The 26,724-nt window shown below is 42.7% G+C and overlaps 1 protein-coding gene across 1 annotated transcript; it reads right to left on the reverse strand.

Moving 5' to 3' along the window:
• Positions 1-11,779: 11,779 nt before the first annotated feature.
• Positions 11,780-22,339, reverse strand: CHRNA1 (cholinergic receptor nicotinic alpha 1 subunit). The gene is made up of 9 exons (XM_077829804.1): positions 22,300-22,339; positions 19,598-19,743; positions 19,449-19,493; positions 18,855-18,964; positions 18,145-18,340; positions 17,357-17,594; positions 15,836-16,059; positions 14,240-14,479; positions 11,780-11,911 (listed from the first exon to the last, which is right to left on the reverse strand). Exons 1-9 carry the CDS (start codon positions 22,337-22,339, stop codon positions 11,780-11,782), a joined length of 1,371 nt encoding a protein of 456 aa, XP_077685930.1.
• Positions 22,340-26,724: the final 4,385 nt, after the last annotated feature.

A 26,724-nucleotide genomic window follows, 5' to 3' on the forward strand; every position in this document is an offset into this window, starting at 1 on the left:
TCAGAAATCTGAATACATTCTGGATTCCTCAGGACTATGTATGCCCAAAAGTTCATAGAACTATGAGACCAAAGATTGGGTATTCTGGTTCCTGAACAAACCAGTTATGTCTTATGCTCATGCTTTCACCAAGAGATTAGTAGTTACCCCAAGACAGTATTGAGGGCTGCACTATTATGTGGCATGCTGCATTCCTATCAAACCAAAGCAGTATCACCTCACTTAGTGGAATAGTATTGCTATATAATGTTGCAAAGCCCTCAAACATGTTTATAAGCCATTTCTATGCTGTTGTATCATTACACACATAGTGCTCTGCAATGTTTAAACAGAGAAAAGTCTATTTTCCCCATTTATAGTTGGATTAGTTCACACATGAAGAACATTATCCATATTACAAAGCTCACAAGTGAAAAAAGCAGATATGTGTTTACAGCCATTCGGGGTTCACAAACACAAGGACCGCTAAAGAGGGTCACAAATCCACATGAGGCTCCTGAATACCAGATTTTGCATTTGGGTCACTGAGTTAGCTCAAAGCAGTTTAAAACTGATGTAGGTAAATTGTTCCCTATGGACTGTCCATGTGAGGGAACTCATGAGATGTTTATTCCACAATGTGTATGGAGTAAATTACATCAAGATACTTTTTTTCAGATCAACTCATTTGAGACTCTGGTGAAAATCTTGTTCCCAGCACCCAGCCTAAGTACTTGGGCTGGAGGAAATGTGAATCCACAGGGAGAGGGAATGGGGAAGAATTCACCCTCTTATGCAGCTCTGAAGCCACTATCCCAGGTTCACAAGGCTTGAGTAGCCTACATAGACAGCACTTGTGCACTTCTCTGCATGGTCAGTGTCTGGTCAATCCAAACAGTCGCAAATTTCATTAGCCTGTCCCAGTTTCACCATATGCCCACCCCTCAGACACACTGCGTGTACCTGTGAACATAGCCTCACCCACAAAGCCGGGCTCTGTGGTGTGCCTGCTCTAAGTGGGCTCCACAAAACCTCCCCTTACCATCAGCAGATCTGCACTGATTCTGATGCATGCAACGCCCTCCATACCTATGAAAGGGGGGCAGGAAAGGAGGCTACATGAATAATGGGTGTAAGACTAAGATCCTCTCTGTTTAGTCACATGACATGTGACAGATTATGTCTGTCCATGTCTATATCAAACTACAAACTTCACTTTGTTTTGTGAATGCCCTTTTGAGTGTATGCTGCTCTGTGCCTTCAATGTTGCCTTTTTACCTCCCTCTTAGACTAGGATTCCAGGAGGACTTAGCAGGTGACTCACAATGCAGAACAATCAAGTGTCATTAACCTGGAGGGTCTCCCATTCAAATTAAGGCACCCTAGGACAATAAGCTTGCTGCTGCCCAAAGGAACCAGTTCTCCCAGATAGACTTGTAACCAAGAAATGGAGCAGCTAATGAGACTTGATGCCACTGAGGCGAGTCATCTGGAGTGGTGTGAGGGGGACTGAAAATGTATAAAAAGAAGGCTCTCTCCCTGGCTGTTTTGAGAGAAGACTAGAACTGCAAGGCGAGGCGCAGCAGCAGGTCCTGGACTCTTGAATGTACAGACCAAAACCCAAAGGGCTGTAGAAGTAGTGAAGACATTGCAGGGTTTTGTGTGCAGGTGTTTGTTATTTTGCCATAGATCTGCATATCTCCTGTGCTTTGTCTAGGAGTAAAGTGTAATTGGTTTAGAAATTCCTTTGCAAAATCTGTATGTTCCTTTCTCTCTTTGGGACTAGCAGTGAAAGCAACAGTAACCCAGAGGGTCCACAGGTTTGGTGGGAAGGCTTGGAAGAGCTGGTTCTAGTTTTGGAGTCTGGATAGTTGGACTGTGGAGTCCTTATCTCTCAGAAAGGGAGTGCTAGCCAGAATATCTGCATCCCTAGAGGCCCAGAGCCAGAAACTGTTCCTAGGCTCTATCCATCCCCAACCTGCCTAAGAGCACATGGGTCCAGTGAACGAATCCAAGTACAGCAACCTGGTGAGTGTCCACCATGGGGAGCTCCTCCAGGGTTGTAACACCAGGCACAAATGTGGAGGATGGCTAGCTGTCTCAAAGCATATATTTAGGGTGTCAGGATCGCGGTGAGTTACTGAGCACTGTTCAGATTCCTACACAAATCTATGTGTTGATGATACATGTGTGGCTATCTTGTGATCAAAAATTACTCAGACCTGGGTCTTGCTATCTTAAATTCTGGACCAATATCAAAAGCAGTGCTAATGCGAGAGACCAACGACAGCTGTGAAGTCTGATATTGTAAAGATCACCACATCTGAAAACAAATTCTTTAGTGGTGAAATTCCCCGCCAGGCAGAGAACCAGCTCAATGCTTATGCACCACATACGTCCCTCTTAAAGTCCAATTATCTCCCTCCACTCCCCACCCCCATCCTTAAATCCAGTATTTTCTCCATTTAATTTCAGTACGTCTCTGTGGCTCCTTTTAAATGTGGAAACAGAAACTGCTTACTCAGCAGCATCATGAGACTCAGATTGCCTCTCAGGCAACCACAGCAAAGGAACAAATAGAATCTTAAGCTTTGGGGGAATGCTGAGAATGTTTAGGACACTAATATTCAAAACCAATGTATTGCACTGTGTTCAGATTATCAAGTGACACCTGTCTTTTAATGTCTAATGTTTAATAGCTCATGACCTGACAGAGCCAGAACCACTTTGGCAGGACCTGGACAAATGCTTTCAGGACCAGTAAGCTTTTCCAATCACTGGTCCCGGGTGAGTGCTCAGAAGGAAATATTTCCAACCTTTGGCATATCTGAGCTCATAATCAGGCTTTTAGAGTAGGCTGCTGTCGTTTCCCTGCTCATTCTGCCATATCCACTTCAACTCAGCTGCATGTCACATGGCTGAGGTACAACTGGCTGAGGAAGTTAAATAAGGCCGTCAAATTTAGCTTATTTGCACTGTGAATATTAAGAGCAGCAGCCCATTCTGATTGCTGCTTCCAGGCACAAGCAGCACTGGAAATGATCCTCTGGAACTCTTTAATGGCCTTTTTAAGATGCAGACTTTAAAAAACCCCTCAAGTTAATGGGTCAGGTCCCTTGGACAGAGTAATTGCTGAAGAAGAAGACACATTCAGGATGGCTGGAAATTTATGGGGGCAAAATATCCAAGAAAGCACCATTAGAAAGCAATCTAAGTGCATAGGGGAAAGAGTTAGTGGCCAATATGGTTAAAAGAGCCTTTGAAAGTAGAAAAAGAATCATACCAAAAATAAGGTAGACTAGAAAAGTGACAAGGGGATGCTGAATTAAGGACGTGTGATAAATAAAGTGGGGGGATAGCTCCCTTTGATGGACACCCAGCCAGCCAGTTGGCTGTAAAACTCCTCTTGGTAGCTGTTCTTTACTTGCTTTACCTGTAAAGGGTTAAAAAGTCCCCCAGGTAGAGAAGAAAAAAAAAAGTGGGCATCTGACCAAAAGAGCCAATAGGAAGGTAGAACTTTTTAAAATTGGGAAAGAAACTTTCCCTTTGTCTGTTGTTCTCTGGGCTGCAGGGGTGAAGCAGCAATGCAGTAAGCAGCTTTAAACCAGGTAAAATTATAGATTATCAATTCATACCTCGAACCTACTTATCTGAAGCCTCAGATATGTAAGTAAAATTAGGGAATGTCTAGAAAGACGCAATCAGGGTTATTTCTTTTATTCCTTATTGGCTCATGGATTCCTCGGTGCTCACCCCAGATGCTTTTGTTTTCTTGTAACCTTTAAGCTGAACCCCCAAGAAAGCATTTTGGGTGCTTGATTTTTGGAATTGCTCTTTTAAAATCTAGCAAAAGCCTAAGTTCCAGATGTATTTTCTTTCTTTTTATTTTTAATAAAATTTACCTTTTTTAAGAACTGGATTGGATTTTTGGTGTCCTAAGAGATTTGTGCATATGCTGTTTGACTAGCTGGCGGCAACAGCTAATTTCCTTTGTTTTCTTTCTCAGCTCTTCCCTGGAGGAGAGAGGGGGGTGAAAGGGCTTGAGGGTACCCCCCCAGGAAAGAATTCCCAAGTGCTCCTTCCTGGGTTCAAAGGGTTTTTTGGGTTTTTTTTTTGCATTTGGGTGGTGGCAGTGTTTACCAAGCCAAGGTCAGAGAAAAGCTGTAATCTTAGGAGTTTAATACAAGCCTGGAGTGGCCAGTATTAATTTTTAGAATCCTTGCAGGCCCTCACCTTCTGTACTTGGAGTGACAGAGTGGGGATTCAGCCTTGACAATATGGAAGAGTAACTTCAAAAGCACATGAAGGAGTACTACAAGCAAAGGATTAAAGGGAACAATAACAGTTTAATAAGCAAGAGGATGAAAATGAAAAGTGCAGGTCAGTTACTTACAGTACTCCTCACTGTGCAAATGGCACCTTCTTACTCAGAAGATCGGCACTCTTGTTAGTCTGGAGAGTCAGATAAAACAGTTACCGATTTTTCTTTACCTGTTGTTTGAGATGTGTTGCACTGTAGGGTGTGTGCACCTTGTGCTCAGTTGTTGGAGAGTTTCCTCTCAGCAGTACCCGTTGGGGCAGCATGAGCGCCTCATGCCACTACTTCCCCTTTGTATTCAGGACTAGGATTAGGAAGTAATGGGAATAAAATCCCTTCCCTCTGAATGACATGGGAACATCCTCTATGGCCCCCAGGAGGAGAAGAGCCTAGAGCTCCTGAAGTAGCACTCTCCCAAGAGAGGGGTCTCTGTAGAGGGATGGGGCTATGGGGGGATAGAAGTAAGTTGAAGGGTATGTCCCAGCTTCACTGTGCTTAAGACCCACAGATCCATGGTGATGGAGGTCCAAGAACTCAGGAAGCGGGATAGGCAGTTGGCAAAAATTGGAGTGGGGAAAGATGGTACTTTGGTGAGTGGTAAACTGCTCTCAACCAACAGGTCAAAAATGATAGTTTGAAGGAACTAGTTTGCCTAGAAGAACTGACAGCTGTAGGAGAGGAGGACAACAGTCTTGTAACTTCTGCTCCTCTTTTTAGATAAGTCCAAGGTATGCAGCAAGAAGGGCTGAAACAGCTGGGACTGTTGTGGGTGGAATGATTTTCTTTTTGTAGCTGATGTATAAATCCTAAGAGGGTCGCCCTGGAAACCTTAACACTATGAAGGGTCTCATTTGTCTTATTGGGAAAGAACCAGGGGCCTTCAAATGAGAGGTCTTGAATCATTTGTTGCCTCCCAGGGAAGACCTGACAACTGCAGCCAAGATGAACACTGCACAGTGATGGCAGAAGCCAGAGCTTGAGCCCATAAAGTCCACCACATCCAAGCTCGCTTGCAATGCTGTTTTGGCAACAAATTTGCTCTCATCTACCATAGCAGTGAACTCCTTCTTTGCCTGATCGGGGCGCTTGGCTTTGAACTTCAGGATATTATCCCACAGACATAAATCCTATCAACCCAGCAGAGTCAGCTGGTTCATGATCACAAGCTGTAAACTCCCTGTGGAATAAGCCTTCCTGCTGAATAAGTCTGCTTTTTTTTGCTTTTTTTGGGGGGGTAGAGGCCTGGTGTCCCTGTCTCTTTTTTTCATTAGCAGCAGTGACTACCAGGGAGCCTGGAGGAGCATGGTTATAGAAGTGCTCAAATCCCTGTGAAGGGACATAATATCTTCTCTCCACCTTTTAGCAGTGGGAGGCAATGGGCAGGCACCCCGCTGGGCTGCTGGGCATGCTCAGGTCAGGATACATATCATCCAACCTCAGAGGCTGATGAGGAGTCTACTTCCTCAGACCATGGTGGAGATGGCCCCTTTGTACCAGGGAGACTAGCTCAGAGCCCATCACTGCCTCTTTGGGTGTACAAACTGGACACTTTCCTATAGCCTCAATATCCTCTAGAGACTTTTGGGGGAACAAAGTATAGCTCATTCCTAGCAAGGCGCATCTTAAGAGAATTGGGGTGCCCCCTTCTTTGGTTAGAGTTAGAAGAACGTATTTAATCTAAAATGGAAAAAGAATAGATCCCCCAACAGGCGCGTAACCAATGGCTGGCACTGCTTGCTTCTGAGACAGGGCTACCTGGCTGTGGCAGCTTTGAATTGCCACACCCCACCCTGGGTTAGTCTGTGACTATAAACTGAGCTCTGTGCCCTGCGTCTGCCAACAGAAGCAAACCCGTGGGCAGTGGTACAAGCCACCAAGGGAGGATGTGGAATCACTAATACCAGCTGTGATGATTTGGCACTGCTTGTCATAATTTATGAATATTGTGTGGGGTTTTTGTGATGTCTGCTGCATGCATATATTGTGGTAATTCAGTTACAGGATTGTCAGGAAATGCACCCAGGAAGGGGAAGGTGAACCCTGATGTATATTTCTCAGCACACATTTGTGAGACAATGCAAGAGCTATTTGTTTTGATGCTCTGGTGCAACCTCCTGCTGGTTTGCCAGACAGGTTTCCCCCAGGAATAAATCTGTGTCTGTGAAGGGGTCAAAAGACTCAAGAGACACACACTCCCTCAAAGCAAGAGCCAGCCTTTTGAGACTGAGAACCTACAGCCTGCTGTGGGAGAGTCTGGGAGAAGTCAGACATGCTGGGTCCCCATCAAGAGGATGGCTTGATTCAAGGTCAGATAGATGTGTAGACCTTTTGCTATATTAAAATCCTCCTTTTTTTTTTTAGGTTTAATGCTTTGTTCCTACAGCTAAGAACAAACAATGTTTTAAGAAGGCTGTCTGGTCACTGTTTTCACTGCTGGTCACAAGCTCTCAAAGGGAAGAACGCTGCAGGTACCCAATCTAGTCAGACCTGCTGGATAAGCACTGGACTAGATAGACTGGCTGCTCGACTACAGTACCCTGTGTACTTTGCCTGAGACCTGTGAAGACATACTCAGTGACCACAGAGAGGTCATAAGTACAGCTAGCCCTATTACCATGCCACTAGAGACCTCACCTTGATACTTAACTCTCAGAGGTGGTTTATAGGGCTAAGAGACTCAATGGTACCACGGAGTGGGAGAATGACAAGATGTGACTTGGGAGTTTCCCTTCCTTCTCAAATAATTTCAATAGGGAAGAGCAGGTAGTGAAAACTCTTGGTGGAGTATTGCAAATAGCAGGACTCTAGTCCAGACAGCAAGCTTATTTAGTTGTGTTTTGGGGCTGTAGCTCACCAAAACAACAGTCAGCCAGAAAACACTGAGCATACAGTTTGGCACTGGGGCAGCAGAACTGAGTGGGGGCTAGTGAGGGAAACACTGTGGGGAGTGATGCAATATTTCCTCTGTACTTGGGAGAGCACAAGACAGGGCAGCGTGGGTCCTCCTCCTCCTCTGGCCCAGGCCGCTCACTGACAGGGAGAGGTAGTCCCTGGAGGTGGGGGTGCAGCTGGGCTGGGCTTGGAAGGGACAGCTAGGCTGAGCTGAGTCATTTTGGGAATGGGGGAGGCCTGTTTCCCCTCCAGGGCAGAAGCCTCTGCCAGTTGTATAAAAGCAGCAGCCAGCATGGGAAGCTAGATGGGCGGTTGCTCTGGGACAGGGAGTGTGGACACCATTCTGCGGCAGGTGCCTGAGTGTGCTGCTTCCTAGGCTGGCTGTGCACCTCCAAGGTCAAGGTGAGTGTTTACCCCTTTCTCTCCCTGCCCCCTGTCACTGCCAGAACCCGAGCTCCCTCTGCGCAGCACCCTCCTCCGCTCAGATCCCCATACCCAAACCTCGCCCTCCCCCTTCGGGTTGAGCTTCCACCACCTCTTGTTTGGCAGAGATTTACATATTAAAGCAGGGAGGAATTTAGTCCACAGTATATTGCAAATGTCTATACTGTGCAAACACACAATATAACTCTTGCAGAGCAATAGAACATTCAGAGTTGTTTTGTTAAAGTTGCAGCAAATTCTTCAGCACCATTAAGATAGCAATACTACCTGCCTGGGCCGCTGTCTTGAATGAATAGTAATTAATATCAGTCCTTTCCCCTTCATTTCTATTCATTATTCAGGAGAAATAGGCTGCAGAGGGAGAATTTCAAGCCTAATAATGTATCACCAAAACTAGTGAACAGATGCTTGTTGCCGACATCAGTTCAACGTTGAGTAAAAAAATCCCTACAATAGGAAATATTTCGGAAATGGCTCACATTCACTAAAGCAGCAGTACTCAGTCTTACCACAGGATGGAGCTGCTGTCTAACTTATCTGAGTAGTAGCACGTTTGCTCTGGTTTATTATTGTTATTCAAAATGGTGTATTTTTATTTCACCATTTTGTCACTTAATATTATATTAAAGTCTCCTCCGAGATACATTTTACAAAGAAACATCTTCAGGCTGTATATAGAGATACTGAGCAGTCTAATGTGACTTAGTCTCCAGTGTTCTCAAGCTCGCTTCAGTGAGAAGCACGAGTCCTCTGTCTATCCAGAGACCAAGTACGATCAGCATAGTGGCAAAGCAAGTTCCCATGCCAATTTGCCTTATTCCTGACCTAGTAGGAACAGGGGTAGAATGATAATTCGGTCCAAGCGTTTTCCCATATCACAAGCCTTGAGCAAATGAACTAATAATGACAGCATTGGTGATTTTAGTAGTACATCACACACATGTCTTGCTTCTTTAATGTTAACTTTGTAAATGGCCTGCTTGAGTATTTTTCCCTTAGAAAACATATTTAAGGGAGAATAACATTTCACAAAAATACAATGCTGGCATTAAGCACGAGGAGAAAAAGGAGGCTGCATAGCACCTTGACATCCTGCTGCAGCTCGGCAATTTACTAGCTGGCCCTATCTCCTTTTTTAGCACCAGGACTACAAGGGGAAGCAAAATCATGGCCTGATTCCCTTCCCAGGATCATGCTCACCCCCCAAAATTACAAAGCTGGGCCTGTACACAGGCCAAACAACAGCCACCATATGCTAATGAATAAGTTACTACACAATTGATCTAGATTTCAACCAGCGACCTAAAGCTGAGAGGTTCTGTAGCCCAGTGCCATGGCTAACCTGCTCCCATTCTCCACAGTGAAGTATTGTTCTGATTTTGGCAACACAGCTGTGTGGAAACATCAAAACACATGCTGTGACTACCTGATCCAAAAAGAAACTGGATTTCCTTCCCCTGTGTGCACGCTCCTTTTGTGTTAGTTTCAGAGAATATCCCAGTTAACATATTAAAGGCAGGAATGGCACAACATTTTAGGCCAACATTAGAGCATATTCATTGAGAGCAAACGTTGATTTCAGAAATATAAGTATCCACAATCTGCTTCTAAGAATGGCTCTGTCATAAATATAAGGGGAAGGGTAAACCCCTTTGAAATTCCTCCTGGCCAGGGGAAAGCTCCTCTCACCTGTAAAGGGTTAAGAAGCTAAAGGTAACCTCGCTGGCACCTGACCAAAATGACCAATGAGGAGACAAGATACTTTCAAAAGCTGGGAGGAGGGAGAGAAACAAAGGGTCTGTGTCTGTCTGTATGCTGCTTTTGCCAGGGACAGAACAGGAATGGAGTCTTAGAACTTTTAGTAAGTAATCTAGCTAGGTATGTGTTAGATTATGATTTCTTGAAATGGCTGAGAAAAGAATTGTGCTGAATAGAATAACTATTTCTGTCTGTGTATCTTTTTTGTAACTTAAGGGTTTGCCTAGAGGGGTTCTCTATGTTTTTTAATCTAATTACCCTGTAAGATATCTACCATCCTGATTTTACAGGGGGGATTTCTTTATTTCTATTTACTTCTATTTTTTATTAAAAGTCTTCTTGTAAGAAACTGAATGCTTTTTCATTGTTCTCAGATCCAAGGGTTTGGGTCTGTGGTCACCTATGCAAATTGGTGAGGCTTTTTATCCAACATTTCCCAGGAAAGGGGGGGTGCAAGTGTTGGGAGGATTGTTCATTGTTCTTAAGATCCAAGGGTCTGGGTCTGTAGTCACCTAGGCAAATTGGTGAGGCTTTTTACCAAACCTTGTCCAGGAAGTGGGGTGCAAGGTTTTGGGAAGTATTTTGGGGGGAAGGACGCATCCAAACAGCTCTTCCCCAGTAACCAGTATTAGTTTGGTGGTGGTAGCGGCCAGTCCAAGGACAACGGGGGGAATATTTTGTACCTTGGGGAAGTTTTTGACCTAAGCTGGTAAAGATAAGCTTAGGAGGTTTTTCATGCAGGTCCCCACATCTGTACCCTAGAGTTCAGAGTGGGGGGGGGAACCTTGACAGGCTCTCATACAGTAAAGGAACAGAAACAATTCCATGTTACCCATGGGTGTGTCAACACAGCTGGAATTTTGAATATGGGGAACAATCTACAGGCCAAGAATTAATTGGAGAAATCACAGACACAAAGGGGCTATATGCACATAAGTTACCTCCTCAGCATGACTACATCTTGGAGTACATTGACACTTATAGCTGGGGGTGGGGGTGATTTCCAGATGGAGGAAATTTACACTAGCTCTGATCGAGATAGTGTGCTAAAACCAGCACATAGCTGTAGCAGTGCATATGGCAGGAGGGGTTAGCCTTGAGTACATGCCTGTTGCCTTGGACGGGTACATACTTCTCTCGCACTGCCCCAGCCACCCAGTATTTTTAATGTATTCAGTCAATCAGAGCTAGTGCGGGTATGTCGCCTCGAGCTGGGAATCACACCCGCAGCTCGAAGTAGAGATACACTCTTAGAAAGAAGGCTGAGGTTGGAAGGGGGGAGTGAGCATGCAGGGGGACAGGAGATCTGGGACCAAGGAATAGGTCTTACTACACCTAGTTTCTCAGGAAACTCTATGGTGGGGCAAGGGAAGGAATCCTTGACACCAGCCCGTGAGCAGCCTCTTCACACCCATTATTTCAGCCAAAAGTGGCCACGCCCTGGTGGTTTAGTTTAAAGTGGTTTAGAATCACCACTTTAAACACTGACCTGGCTCCTGGTGTGCTTCCAACAGCTTCCTTTTGTGCAGGCTATTTGGGACAGGCACAGAGACCTGCTCTGTGAACACTGGGTGCACATTACCTCTGCACAGTTGCTCTACCTGTGAAACTTCCTGCACGTGGCTCCTTGAGGACTTGGCAGCAAGGAGGTCTTGTGCGGATCACCCGTACTGAGCTGGATTCCACCTACAACACCTGAAAGGAAAGTTGCCCCCTTCTTGCTGAGCCAAGCAGAGTTTCCAGGGGCAGAAGCACTTTTCACACAGTCACCTGTAGTTGAAAGTCACACTTAAGAATGGAATTTTAGAGCCCTCTGCTGGTGGCACCTCTCTTGCTAATGGAAGGGTCATTTGTGACATGGCCAATACAGAAACCACATGTCAGAGATTTAAAACCAGCTTGAAAGCTAAGTTTAGATAATGATCTAAAGCACAGATAAAACATGAAGTGAAGAATCCTATAATCAGTTAGACTTTATTGACATGGGCTGCAGCTGGGGCACAATCTGGCCCTTAATATGTTTCAAAGTTAAACATTCTATTTATACATTAATGTTTTTTAAGATTGTTAAGAAGGGTCAGAACCTGGTTTACAGCCATTTCCATAGCATTTCCATAGCCATTTCCATAGCATTTTCACATTGTCAGTGGCACAGATCTTTTTCTTTTGACAAAAGAGACATCACCAGGAAGTGGCTCAGAAATGCCAAGTGTGGAAAAATCATTTTAATTTTTCCTTTATTTGTTCCCCATGGGAAGTGATTCTTAGCTGTGCAACCTTCAGACAGCTGGGAAGAACACAACAGGTAGAACAATGAAATGTATTCAATAAAAGCCTACGAAGTGAATAAAGATGTGCCAGGGATAGTACACATTTTAGATTTAATGTTCATCCTTCTTGATTTAATTCAATAAGACGACCAGCAAACACGGCCAATGTTCCAATAATGCAAACCAGCATGAAGATACCAAGGAGAAGATGGTCAATTACCATTGCAACAAACTTCCATTCTTCTGCAGCCTGGACATGAAAGAAAGAGGAGACAGTTAGAACCTCCCGAGAGCTATATTCCTTACAAGGCAGGATATGGAAGTGTGGGCAATTACTGTCTTGTGCAAAGGAAAGCTTTTCTCTGGCTTCTAATATTATTATGGAAAAATATTCACTTTCTTTGAAGTGACAAGTTAGTGGTCTGCAATGCCTATGCTAGCCGGACTCACAAATTCAAATTAAGGGATGATTCAACCTTCCTTTCAACAGCGGCCTTAAGAACAGAGGTCCTGTGTGATCTACAGTGGTTAAAAGATCATATTGCTCATTTTGTAAGAGCAGAGATTTGCCGTGGTGTTTTCAGCCAAGACTCTTGAACACCCACCCCCTTCCCACACACCACTCTGCTGTGTGCGGACAGCTGCCAAAGTGGGCATTTCAGAGCACTGCAAACATTTGGCCACAGGCTTACTCCTGATTGTGGGGACTTATAAATATCAAAGCTAGCCTGGGTTTTAATTTAAATAAAGAAGATTTTCAAAGCGCCTTCCAATTGGTTTTTAATGGAACACGTGCTCCTAAATCCCTCAGGCTCTTTTGAAAATCAACCTCAATACCCTTTAGACTGCAAAATGAGCCTTAAAAGTGTATGCCAATTGTGAGTGTTCAAAACCAGTCACCATTTTTCCTAAAGGTTTTAGGTTATTCATGGTCCCCATTTTGTCCACCCAGCAACCTTCGGGACACAACACCCTTTTCTATAGGCCCCTGGATTTTTGTGGGGAGCCAAACGCAGTTCAGAGTTGTGGGGGACAATGGTGCCCAAGCTGGCTTTGCCAGTACAAGAACCTCCAAGCTACTTGCTCAGAGCTGGGGCTTTTGCTAAGCAACTTCTGTGGGGAGGCAAGCAGTGTGAGTGAGCACAGAATAGTGTGCCAAGCATGGGAGTGGGCACATAGGAATCATACAGTCTAATACTGCCTATGACAATGACTCTCTGTAACCTAAGGCTTTTCCAACCTTTCTGCCTGAGTTTCCCCATCTGTAAAACTGACTATTAGATTTACCTAGTTCCCAGTGGGACTGTGATAATCACTTACTATTTTCAAGTACTTCATAAGTGCTACATTTCACCAGAATGGCTACAACCCCTGGCTTGGTTTTGTAATTTGCCTTGGAAACCTTTTGTAAATGTTAGAAATGATGCACAGACCACACAGACAGCTGAGCTCCACTTCAAAAGGCTGGCAATGACTCAAAGAGCCTTCTTTACAAATGGGGTGCAAATCTTCAAAACAGCTGAGGTCGGGACTCCCTTTTTTCAGGTGCAGTTTTCACCCACAAAATGAACTCAGATGCAAACTGGAGTATTTGACTGAACCTCTAACTATCTCAGCTGAGCCAGCATTTCCGTTGCAGTCGAACATTCAGGTGAGAATTTTGTGCTTTTTTTTTCATATTGTGGCCCAAAATGAATTAGTTAAATTGGGGGTGCCCAAAATAATTCTCTCATCAACAAGCCCCAAGCTCAAGCTGCTGCCACCACCCATCCAGAAACATCTGCATCTCAGTGGTGCTTTTTGTATATAATTGAGAAGTCTCTGGGATCCTTCAAAATGATAAGTGCTGTATTAGTATTAAAGTTAACCTCCAAATATTAGAAACGACTCAGGACAGAAGTATATAACCAGGCGTTATAAATAAGGGTTTTAGCACATATACTTAACTTTCTACAGAAGAGGGGCAAAGCTAGCTTTTCCTGGGAAATGCTGTCTAAGCCTTCATTTCGGTGGTACAGTAGAAAAGGCCAGTGTGTTCTAAAAGATGCTTATTATGTGCCCCCCTATAGGAATTATTTGGAGTACTGAGTCCACAAAATCAAAGCTTACCAAAATTGGAATTAACATTTGCATATCACATGTAAGATCTGAGGTGGTGAAATCAAAATGTTTCTTTTAGCATGGAGTTTTGTTAAGGTTTATTTCCCAGCTTTGAGTGTACTGCAGACTGCCTATTATATTAGGAAAATGTTCTGCATGAAATACATTAGGAATCTGTTTGGGAATATTGTTAATTTCCTTGAAACCATTCTAATTTTATCCGTACTCACTCCTCTCTGAGTTCATGTACTACACTTGGAAAATCTTAGTGCATAATTTTTTTCAAAGACTCAATTGTCATCTGTAACTTTTATTTATCATTCTTTACAGATTGCATCAGGGAATAACAGGGCTCTTTGATACAGCAGAAACTATGTTTGGGGTGTACTTGTGAGAAATGGAAAGATTTATTATTCCCAGAAAATAAAGTGTCTTATTTTAAAAGCGAAGGATGAATCACACATAAAAAATGCCTTACATTACTGGATTCTTGGTCTGATTTCATGGTTTCAGCAATGTATTTGATTCCCTCTATGGCACTTTTCACATCTGGGTTTTTGGTAAGTGGGGAGTGGAAGTTGACGGCAGCAGGACATGGTTTTCCAGAGATTTCCGAAATATCAATGTCTTCTGTAAAAATCCTTCTCTCTTGTTTATCCCTGGATGGTCGTTTCATTGTTGAAAAAAACATAACATTTGGGATTGTGTCAATAAAGATCTGAAAAAAGAAATTGTATTAGTTTAGGGAGATTGTCTTACTGATGTGGCATTACAACAAATAAAAGCAGGTACAACATTCTTAACTACCAAATAATCTCCTCTACTGGATTTGCTAGAAATTCCCTGTTTGAAAGTATGTCACAGCCCAAGCCTTAGTCACACTTTACTTGTCCTGTATAAATCTGATGCCCTGGAGCTTACTGAATCATACACAAGCCTCTCACACATTTTCAAGAAACAATTTCTTGCTGCTATATAAAATGTATACTGATTTAACAGGATCCAAACATAACCAGAGTATAACACCCAGGACCAGAACCTCAACTGGCATAAATTGGCGTAACTCGACTGACTTTAATGGAGCTATGCTGATACACACGAAATGAGGATCTGGCCCACACTGTCTAGAAGTGTTGCAGAGAAATCCTTTTGGCCTGCTTTTGCTTGTCCCTTCTTCTTGTTGGCTATCCTGTTTCACTTACATAAACACAGATTTTCACTACCTTCTTTAAATCAGTGGAGGTTTTTCTTCCTGATCACACAGCATGTACAGACATGGCCTTTTAAAATTCCTCACTTTATGCAGGGGATTTTCTGCCTTGCAGGAATTTGATAAAATAATATTTTTTAAAGTTCCATTAAAAAAAAAAAAGACAATTTCTACTGCAACACAGGAGCAATTTTAAAGATATAGGTCTGTATTTGGTAGGTCTGGCCTACATAGTTTAATGCCAGTTCATGCAAGCTGGGTAATGGAAAGACTAGCAGGAGTGGCCACAGATGGTCTGGGTTCCCCTGGTGGAGACATACCCACAACTTTGCCATGAGTCTTGGTAAGGTCTGGTGGCCATCATTTAAGTTGGAGAGGAAGATTTCCCTCCCTTCCCAACAGCTGTGGAATAATGCTGTTTCATAGGAGAGTAGGGAATGGGCTGAGGAGTTGTCATGGGAGCCCCAGTTGAGCTCCACTCTGTGGATCCACAATGAACACCCGGGCAGGCAGCTGGCTGATGGAGTTGGCCACTTGCTGGGCCAGGAGTCATGCAGCCTGATAATCTGTCAGTTCCCATAAACAGCTATATAAGCAACCTACCTAATTCCTTCTCTGTCCACAGCTGCCACTTTGTTTTGCCTCATCTGCCTCCAGGTGTTGGCTTTTCCCTCTGATAGTCTACCCAACAACAGGCAATTTTGCTACTTAAAGGAGTGATTTTGCAGCCCAGCCAGGGAGCCCTGAGATTTATCTGGATTAGGAAATTCCTCCCAACATCTTGAGATTTTTAACACATAAACCTCAGAGTGAAATATTTAAGGCGCTGCTCAAGCAGAGAAATTCACAAATAATCCTTCTCACCTTCCTCACCCACTGTGGCATAATATGGGTACTTGGGGAGCGATGGTGGGTGTTGATTACAATGACGGTAATGATGATTGATGCTATGACAAACACCATGGTAAATAACATGTATTTGCCTATCAAGGGCACTGCACTTGAAGTAGAAGGAATCAGCTCCACAATGACCAGAAGGAACACAGTCAAAGACAGCAAAACAGAAATGCTCAGAGTCATCTTCTCACCTGCCACACAGAACAAAACAACAACACTGCCATTAATGTGGTACAGTGCAGAGGGTGTTAATCAGGGAGAGAAATAGAGTGTGATTTCATGGGTGATTGGTTGTTGGTACATTTTGGATACTTGAATGTATACCTATACATCAGGACTACTTTTATATCTCCCTGCATCACAAGAAGCAGCAAACCTGGCTGGTCATTCATGTTCTTCTGCCACTGTGGAGGGATCAAATTAGGATCAAGCCCCCAGCATCAAGTTGGAGTTTTCCGGGACAAAACTGGGACTGGGGACAGGCTGAAGGTACTGACAACTCACCTGCTATGAGCATGAGTATGTGCTGCAGGAGTTAAGTGAGTAAACTCAGCCTCTAATCAGGGCTTGCGCCTTTGGGTTGATTTCCTCAGCTCCATTGGGTGGCTTTGTTTTTTGCTCTGGATAAATGGCAGCCTCACCGGGGGCTGATTGAATGGACAAGAGAGCACACGGCCTTAGAGCTCAGTCGGTATTTGAGACTTCCTTTAGGACTAAGGTTGCCAATTTGGTTGGACGTATTCCTGGAAGTTTCATCACATGACATAATCTTTAATTAAAGATTAATCCTTTTAATTACTAGACACTCCAGGACAATCCTGGAGGGTTGGCAACCCTATTTAGAACTAAGGATGACAAAACTGAACCACAAAGCACAATGAACATTCATTTTGTTCTGTTCAGTCCAGTGGCAAGCATTTTTTTTAAAAAAGCTCCTGATAAGACCTTACATAAAAGGAAATTGAAGGAAAAAAACAACCAAGGATAAGGGACAAAATCCTGGCATGGATTAAAAACAAATTAAGCACCAGGAAATGGTTGCAGTGAATAGGTGCTTTTCTCAGATTAGAGAGCACCTAATAGTGAGGCACAGAAAGAGTCCAGGGCTGCTTAATATATTTATTCATGCCATCACAGAAGCTAATAGCTAAAACAATCCCCTACCCAAACATGCTATATCAGGGTTTCCAGTGTCACCCTTTGATTGTTTATTAACATATTCAATACATTAATTTCAAAGGCACAAAACCAATCAGCTGAACCTTGCTCCCAGTGAAACTGAATGAATGATTTACCACTGATTTCCAAGGGAGCTGGGTCAGGCCTATATAATAGCAGTTTTAGAGTTTAAACTGTTTCTCAGCTAGGTTTATAGCGTCCATCACTTTAGGGGCTGATCCTGACAGGTCCCATTGACTTAATTGTTAGTTATTGCTCTTTCCTTTGAGAATCAGGAGTTTATTACAGTAATGTAATAAATGCACATACCTGAATCAGTGGGCAGATAAAACACTAACCCAGTTAAAAACGAGAAGAGCAGACAGGGAATGATGACATTGACAATGAAGTAGAGAGGCAAGCGCTGCATAAGGAAGTGGTAGGTAATATCCAGATATGGGGTGTCAGGGCAACAGGCATAGTAAACGAAGTGCTTCCAGCTCCGGTAATCTTTCATCACCCACTCGCCGCTCTCCATAAAGTTGCTCATATCTGGGCGATCACTCTCCTGACAGTATAAATAGTATATTTCAATATTAGAGCTACTGACCAATAAATTATAGAAAATGAGAGAGAGGGAGAAAGAGAGACAAACAATGTATATGATTGAGGGAACTCTTTGTTCCAGGAGTGGGATCCTGATACATGTGTAATCACAATCTAGTGGCTGTATCCTAATACTAAGCCTTAATACTACTACAGATAACAAAGAGTTGCCATAGCTGTACTGAAGTCAATGGAACTGTGCCAATTTGAGGAGTTGGCTCTCTGAGTTTTAGCCATGCTGTTGACAATGAAGTTTATGCACTAAATGTGTGCAGAATAGCTCTAGAAGACCGGTAGTGCTGAATACTGCTGGTAGTAAACTCTATATTTTGGCATCAGTAATTAATATTTTCAGTAATTTAGTACCTGTTTATTTTTCAATCAGAGCAGTTTACAATTAACATTTAAACCTGAGACTTTAAAAAAAAAAAGAAAAAAGGTGTATGAAAAAAGAATTCAGGTTAAAATATTCAATGTCTACTGGTACTCTCATTTAAAAAGTTGATTCATACCGGATTTATGATAACCACTGTACCATCATACGTCCAAGTGCCCAACTTCATACTGCAGTTCTGCTGGTCAAATGGAAAGTGTGTGACTATAATTTCACAGTAACTTTTAAAAATTGCTGGTGGTGTCCAGATGATCTTGCCTGTATGTTCTAAAAGAACTTTGGTGAATTGATCAATAGCAAACTCACCATCTGCACTGCAAAAGGAAGAGGAAATTAACAGTGACATGGATAGCATAACTGACATACATATAATACAGTATCTATCTGAAGGAAACTTGGAAAGGGTATATACTGGGTAAAGGGGTTGCTCTGAAGTAACTGCGTGGAGAATTTGGCTCATTGAATATAAAACCTATGGGTCAAATTCAGATCTGAAATACCAGGGTGTAACTCCCCTGTCATTAGGTTATGAGGAGGCGTGTGTGCCAAGAATTTGGTCTTGATGTTCAAAAGATGGACAGGTTTTCTGTCCTGCACTGGATTTACTATAACTGTCTCAGACCCTGTTTTAGACGTTCTCTCTCCTGATCTTTTCCATTTACTAATCCAAGTGACGCTCAGCTAGCCATTCAGACACATATGAAGTGTTCAAATAGGTATTGAAAAAACACCAGGCTGATCATTGGTCCCCTTCCTCTACTTCAGATTCTGTATTTTTTTGTTATATGAGGCTCTATGCAGAGTTTTTGTACCATTAGCACTACTTACTTGTTATAAAGAACAAGATCGGGATGCCAGATTATCTCAGATGGGATACGAATTTTTTTCAGCCCACCATATTCTTCTGGATTCCATTTTAGGTTGACATCCGTCCATTGCTATAAAAAGAATTTTAGCTAGTGGAAATCTGTTATTGGTATTGCTGGAACTAAATAAAATATTTCCAAGATCTACTGACTGTCATACCATTGATACATGTAGATAGGCACAAAAGTACTGTATGTGTCCTTCTACCAATGCTGCTTTCTTATATATGTTCAAACAATACATGATGATTACCTCAATAATCTAAAATAACTGTAACACTAATCTGCTGTTTGAAACAATATCAGAGAAGGACATCTTGTCAAATGCAAAGTGTCTTTTTTAAGGAGCTCCATGTTGTTCAATGGAACTTCAAGGTTCCAGGACTGTATAAAGAAATCATCAATCAGTTCTGCCATCTGCCTAAGCTGCTTCAGAAAACCATAACAGAAAATGTTGTACGTGTAATATTTATGTCTGGAGACTAGCACATTCCTGATTAGGTCCAGGGCATTGGTTTGCTTTGGAATAGCAAGAATAATGAGATTCAGAGGTTACCTGTTTCAGGCGTACATTGGTTGTTACAATCTGATTTACTTCATCCTTCAAAAAACAAACAGAAAGTTTAGGGAAAAAGCTTATTCAGAAGAAATGTTTGATGCGCTCATATAAATAAACACAGTTAAACATCATCATTCATACTGTACCACATTAATAAGCTGAATAAGCTGCAGCCCAACTGTGACTACAACAGCCTCACGATGATCTTCCACTGGGCGCACTACTTTGTTGTAGTTCTTGAATAAATCTTCAACTAGACGAGTTTCATGTTCAGAGCACAGGATCAGACCAGCTACAGAACAGCAAATATGTCATCCGTAAGACAGTGATAGAGTATATTGCAATCTTGGTAAGGACATCCTGCAAATATTACTGATACAAAGTCATGTGCCAGTTTAGTGAGGGACTCTAACCATAACAAAGCTTATTTACTATTTCATTGCTTCTTTTTATTTGTAGACCATGTCTTAGGCTGTTTCATAGTCATCAGGGATGATAACCAATTCTGATTCTGAGTAATATTTGCTTGCAAGAGTAAGTATCATTCAAAACACATACAGTTCCATCCAGGAGACCAACAAACATCAAGAACTCCCACCATCAAAGTTGGAATCAGGCTTCATGAAACTCCTAAAACCTATCTCACCCTGCATTTTTGGATAGTTAGGCAAACTGAAGACTCATTGCCAGGCATTTCTTGCATCTTTTTTCTTGGATCCACATTCTTGTCCTTGCCCATAACACTGGAGGTTTAAAGAATATGCACAAATAATGTTAGTATGTTTAGCTAAAAGTGCCACCTTGTGGCTTGTTGGTTGTTTTTTATTTATGTAAGCTTATGCTAAGCTTTGAATGCTGGGAATTGTTGGGAGTGATTCTCAGCATGGCTGTGTGGTTAAGAAGACATTAACGCTATGTTCCTGCAATCTGCTCCCTGTGTACATCTGTTGACTGATCCAGCTTCATCTTGTTTTATATCTGAATTTCAAGTGCAACAGCATGCAAGTCAGTCATTTCAAATCCACATGGAAAAGGAAACAGGCTTTCCCTCTTAATTAAAAGGCTCGTGTGACTTCAGACAAGATAGACCTAACACTTTATCTTTATTTAATGTTGATTCCATTTCCTCTTCCCATATCTTGCTCACTCATGCTTTCAGTGAGCAGACATATACAGAAAAAAATCTGCTTTAGAAATTATTTTGATCAGTCGCATACCCTCATGATGAGTTCCCATTTCATTTTTGAGAGAGCCACAAGGGAACGGTCATCTTGCAGTCTTATTCCTACATACTTTCATCTTTTCTTTAGAAAGTGGTTGTGTACATCTGCTTCAGATCATAGTGAAAGCGAACAGTTGGTATGTAAAAATGGCCCTTGCAGATTTTGCATAATGTGGAAACCCAAATCCTCACAAGTTGGGAGAGGGATAACATACAATGCTAAAGCCCTTTGCTACATCTAGAAGCTGCTATCAACTTGACATTTTCAATAACAACGTATTTTTACAAGTCAGTTCATTCTCTTCACACTGGCAGAGTACACATAATAAAACTACTTGTGAAAATAGGTGGGGTGTGTCATGTGATTGAGAAAGCGTTAAATTAAATTCCACTACCTACAAGGGACCATACTGCAGCCTGGCTAATGCAGTGTTACAAGGGCACAACATGTTTCCTTGTACTCAGTATCAAAGGTAGCAGCATAGAAGGCGAAGCTGGCTCTGCAGAGCCGCCTGTTTTGCTCCCAGTGATCTTTTCATCCAGCAACAGGAATGGACTGTGATGGGAGCAGATTTAGGTCAGAGGTTAGCACTTCTGAAAATCCTTTTTCTGAGCTCAGACTCTTGAACAGGTTCTTAGGGCAAAATCTTGGCTCATTTAAGTCCATTGGAGTGTTGCCATTGACTAAAGTGGGGCCAGGATTTCGCTCGGTTTCTAATTGATTTACTCTCAGGTCCTTTAAGATAGTTGAGCTGGGAATCTGAGGATCCAGCTGTAATCTGCTCCTGGGTCTCAGCTGCTTTGTACTGTATGAAATACTTTTCTCCAAATGGATCAGATTTACTGAAATGACACAACTCTTGCTATTAAGATGCTTGGTGGCAAAACACGGAAGTTTACATCACATTCTGCTGCAGACAAACAGCTCCTGTTTCCACTGACAGGAAGGGCAGTATTGGGTGTCATGTTTCAGACGGTATGTTATGATCACAGAGTCATATTTAGGTCAACAGTTACACTGGTTTCTATTAATCCAATTAACAAAATCCTTCCTACAGTTCTATTCTAATAGGTCTTGGTAGTAATATAGCAATTTTTTTAATTTGGTGAAAAATATTTAAGATTACAAAATACTTAATCTCTTAGGGGACAGTTTAATTGGAATTATTAATAGGTCCCAGCACAACACATGCAGCTGCCAATCAATTCAGTATCCTTATCAGTATTCCCCACAAATAAATGAAAATGTTTGTTACAGTATATTGCATTTCAAGCCATATTTGCTAAAAATCCCCAAAGATTTCAATGTCTTTTTTGTTCTGTGCTAAAACATGGCACATGGCAGAAAAAAAGCAGCAAATGTAGAGGGGAGAAAGCAGCTCGACTTTTGAACCCAGTGCATACTGTGATTAAATCATCTGAATATTTCTCCACTTGTTCAGTCTTCAAATGTGAATAAACTGATATCATTGCACTTAGAAGCCAGTATTTTATTAATTTTGTATGTCATCCTTGCAAGTTCATAAAGCTTTATTAACACAGTTCACGTTATACACAAGGAGCAGTGGGCAACACATTAAGCAATGAACCAAACCAAAAATGAACCAACTGTTGAAATGAGCTTACCTGAGCAAAAGAAGAGGAGGGGTGTGTAGTGGAACTTCATTGTGTGGCCTTTTGTCTCTGCTAGACACACAGACTAGCGGGGACCTCAAAGTCTTCACAGTCTCGCACTGAGGAGGGTTCTGCTGCTTCCTGATACACAGCTTGGAAAATGTGACTGCTGAGCTATTGTTTTACACCACCTGCTTATGGGAATGACAGCTGAGAGTGCAGGAACAGCAACATGCTATATTTGCCCAGTCAAACATCTTCTCTGGTTTACAGTGGGATATTTTTTTCTAAGCATAACACATTCCATGGTAAAAGGAAGATTGTTTGTAGAGTAACTTAGCGTCCAAGTAAGGATTAACTAGAATACTCCCAACCTAAAAAAACCCTCAGCTGCACATAATCTTTTTTGACCTGAGTGGTTAGCTGAATTTGGGGTCTTGTCAGTTTCAGCTAGGAGGAGAAATTGGTGCTGGAGTCAGATATTCTTTGATGCAATCCTATTTACAAAGAATGTTCAAGGACACAGGATTTTGTACAAAGTAGGAATCAAACAACAGGAGACAGTTTCCTTGCTCAGTATTTCAAGATTCTTTTTCCAGCCAGCATTCTACCAAAAAGTTCTCTCACTTAGCTTTCTCCCAGGCTACAAGCACATCTCTGGTGCTTACTTTTGCCTTCCTGCTTGTTTCTGTGGTGTTTCTCACTGCATCTGATCTCACACAGAGCTCCACCAAAACAATACCCAGCTGTGTGTGTTTGCATTCAGCCTCAGTGAAAGCCCTCTGCCCACATAGCTCAGGTGCTGACTGGCCTTGTGTTCGGCCTGTGTTTTGGCTGGTGGCTCCTATTGTTTTAGCTCTCTTACTCCAAAAGAAGCTTAACTGCGGATTTTTTCCTCAATGGAAGGGGTTTTTTTTACCTCTCTCCTCTGAAGCATCAGGGGTGGTCATGACTGGAGATGGGACACAGGGCAGGGCAGGCCAGGGCTCTGAGGTGGCACCGAGTATTCTCACTCAGGCGCTTGGCTGGCTGCTCTGGTTCACATGCTCAGGGTACCTAACTCATTGCCATATGTTGGTTCAGGAAGGAATTTCCCCCAGCTCAGATTGGCAGTGTGTGGATGTGGGTCTCTTACCAGGATTATTTGTGAATATCTCACTTAATCATTTCCCTGCCATTGCAGGGCCCTCAGACACCCAGTTCCTTCTATTATCTGCCTGTGGCACATAGTAGTCTAGTCTCTTATGGGTCTCATTTCCTTTGGTCTCATTTCCATTGTTGGATTTAATGTGTAGGTACTGGGTGGTAATGGTGGACTGTGACATACAGGAAGTCAAACCTGATGATCTTGTGGTCCCTTTTGGTCTTAAACTCTATGCCTTTATGATTATTAACTGCTTCTTCCAAATGAAAGGTGGCCATTATACCCACCAGCTTCAGCCAAGTTTCACCCAACCCCCAGCGTAACACTGCACAAAGATACAAATTCATGATGATATCACTGGAATCTTAACCACGCAGCTTCAGAGATGCACATTTTGTCTGTCCCAGCATTCCTTGCATATCCAAGCTAGGAATGGCAGGTTCAGTCCCAAACAGAGGCAGTCAAAAAATTACCATTGTCTTGTGCCTATTATAGGTCTGGGATAACATAAGGTTCAACCATTCCAAAAAGCCTAGCTATACTATTGTGTTCTGTTTGGAATCAGCCAGACATGGAATGTGTAAGTGGCGCAGAAAATTTGTGCGCTCAGCATGGCTTACTTTTCATGCAGCTGTGTAGACCTCAAAACAGAGTCCTTATTTCTGGAGCAAACTGCTGTACGTGGGATAGCTAGCTATAACTTACTGGTTGAAAGTCAGAGGTCCACATTTGAAGGATGTTGCAAGAGTAGTTTTCTCAAAAAAGACCTATAGGGACCCACAGTCTGAATGGAAGGGGGGTTGGAGTTTAGCTGGCAGAGTGTCTGGATTCAAAAAATTCCCCTCCAGAAGCTCAGGCCAGCTGAACTCTGAATTTTAAATATGCACTGAGAGAAATGAAAGTTGTTTGTTGTTAACAATGTAGTATGACTAGTTATTGTCTTGGTGAAACTAAACAGACAGGAGTGAAAAGAGCAGTGGTGGGAATTTATCTGGATTTACAGAGATGCAATACAACACCTGGTTTCCATAGTTTGCTAAGAAAACTGTTTTCAGCTTCAAAGCCTCAAGATGCTTTACAAAAATCATTTGCTAATAGAAGACAGCTAAATCCTGCTCTGACTTATTTCCACCTAACCTCAGCCTTTTGGTCTCTGAGACATTGGTCCCTCAGCACTGCCTCCCCAATCTCAGATGGAGCCATGGCCTAGGGTGCTTTAACCACGCAAGTGGATAGAATGGAGTGATGGGTCCCATCCAGGCAGGCTATAAAGAAGAATTTTAACTCAATATTGTCTGAATTTAGGATTTTACATTTTTATCTGAATTTGTGAATAATAGCAGGCCTGAGTTCAAAACCCCCACAATGAACTGATGGTATTGAAGGTAAATCTTCACTGCAGAAGGGCGCCAGCATAATGTAAACAATCAGTTTACAAGTTAAACTGGTTTCAGCCTGATTATTAAATGTTTCTGGTGGAATGCTGGAGAACACGGACTTTGACTTAGAAAACATTAAAAATTCATATGCACACTTGCAAGTAGTCACTTCCTGAACTATAGTGGGAGATGGAGGAGAAGAAATGGTACAGAAAGACGAAGCGAAATGGCAGCTTCATCTATGTCATTTGTTGACATGAGAACCAGAAATGAAATAAAAAAAGGCAATAAAGATAATTTCAAACAGGGCAGGGAAAAGGGGTGGGTAGGTTTCTTTGTCTCCAAACCACTTCTATTACATGGTTTAACTCAGGCTATTTAATTCACATGGATCTGCAGTGCAATCCATCATTTAAGAGACGGGGGGTGGGGGTGGGGGTGGGGGTGGGGGTGGGTATTCAGTGCACGTGTTTGTGTATAAAAGCATTAAGCCAGTGTAACTGGCTATACCGTCACGAAAATGAAGGGGGATAAGAGCTGAGAAATAAATAATAGAAGCTTGTTTACTTCATATATAATTGTAAACCAAGAACACCTTAACAGTGTTTAATTCAGTTTGATATGCGAAAAATGGCATTGTTGGTGACAGTAGATTATGGCGCTATCTGATAACAGAAGGCAGATTGTTTGAAAAGTAATTTGTACATTTGCCATGTGTTTGATACCAGATTGCCCCTAGTTATATACAGTATGGCATACATTTTCTGCTGGAAACCATCACACTCTAGTCTGGCAACTCAATAATATCACCAGCAGGTGGCAACAGATGGTTAGAAAAGATGCAGTGGGCACATCAACAGTATTTAAGAGATAACTATCACAAACAATCACCAGGAAAACCAAAACAGAGGAAATACATATTTTCAACAGGAGACGCAGTCAAAGAATTAACAACCTTGAGATCCCATCGGAATGCACTTTTCACATTCCTTCCAATGTATTTTTAAGAACAGCACAAGGACTAAACATTAATTCAGTGGTCCCTAAACTGTGGGGTGGGACCCCTATGTGGCTGCAAAGGAACATTCCAGTGGGCCCACTAGGGCCCGGACCAGTCCCCATGGGGGGTGGGGAGGGAGTGCCACCCAGCCCTGCTCTGCCCCCAGCTCCACTTTGGCCTCACCTCCTGCCCCAGCCACAGCTCTGGCCCAGCTTCTGGCCGTGGCCCCCAGCTCCTGGCCCTGTTCTTAGCTGAGGCCCCAGCTGCAGCGCTGGCTCCGCTCCTGACTGCGGCCCTGTTCCCAGCCCCAGCTCTAGAGCGTGGTTCCTGGGGGACTACGGACCAGATAAGGGGGGATGCAGACAAAAATATTTGGGGATGACTGCATTAATTCACGCAAATGCCTATTTTAGTGCAATATTATGGGCTAATTCAATTAGCCAACATCAGGAAATTCAAAAGTTGGAGTTTTCATATCAGACATGGCTCAGCCCTCTTGTGTAAAACTATGTAGAATCAAAAGTCTGCCCCCTTTCTGGAGTTTTGATTATTAATAAAGAAATTAACAATGAGATACCAAATTCATCTCAAGCCATCTTCTTAGACTCGGCTGCTTCTAGGGTTCCTATTTCAGGACTAGGGTTTAACTCTGGTGCTAGCTGAATTGCACCCAGGGTTAGACCCTAGTTGGGTTGGGGGGAAAAGTTGGCAAAACCCCAGTTTGTAAGGGTTGCTCTCGCTTGCACCTACCTCTAGTTCCCAAGGGAGAATTCTGGCATGGCAGTACTCCAGCTGTTTCCCCGGCCATGCTTCCTACTTTGAAGAGTGAAAAGGGATTACAGCTAGCTACAACAGTGCTTTTCCCTCTTGGAAATTCTCCTGCATTGAGGGAATCCTCAGGTAGCCTGCTTTGC

The sequence above is a fragment of the Eretmochelys imbricata genome, chromosome 11 (assembly GCF_965152235.1).
Source record: "Eretmochelys imbricata isolate rEreImb1 chromosome 11, rEreImb1.hap1, whole genome shotgun sequence".
Classification (NCBI taxonomy): domain Eukaryota; kingdom Metazoa; phylum Chordata; order Testudines; family Cheloniidae; genus Eretmochelys; species Eretmochelys imbricata.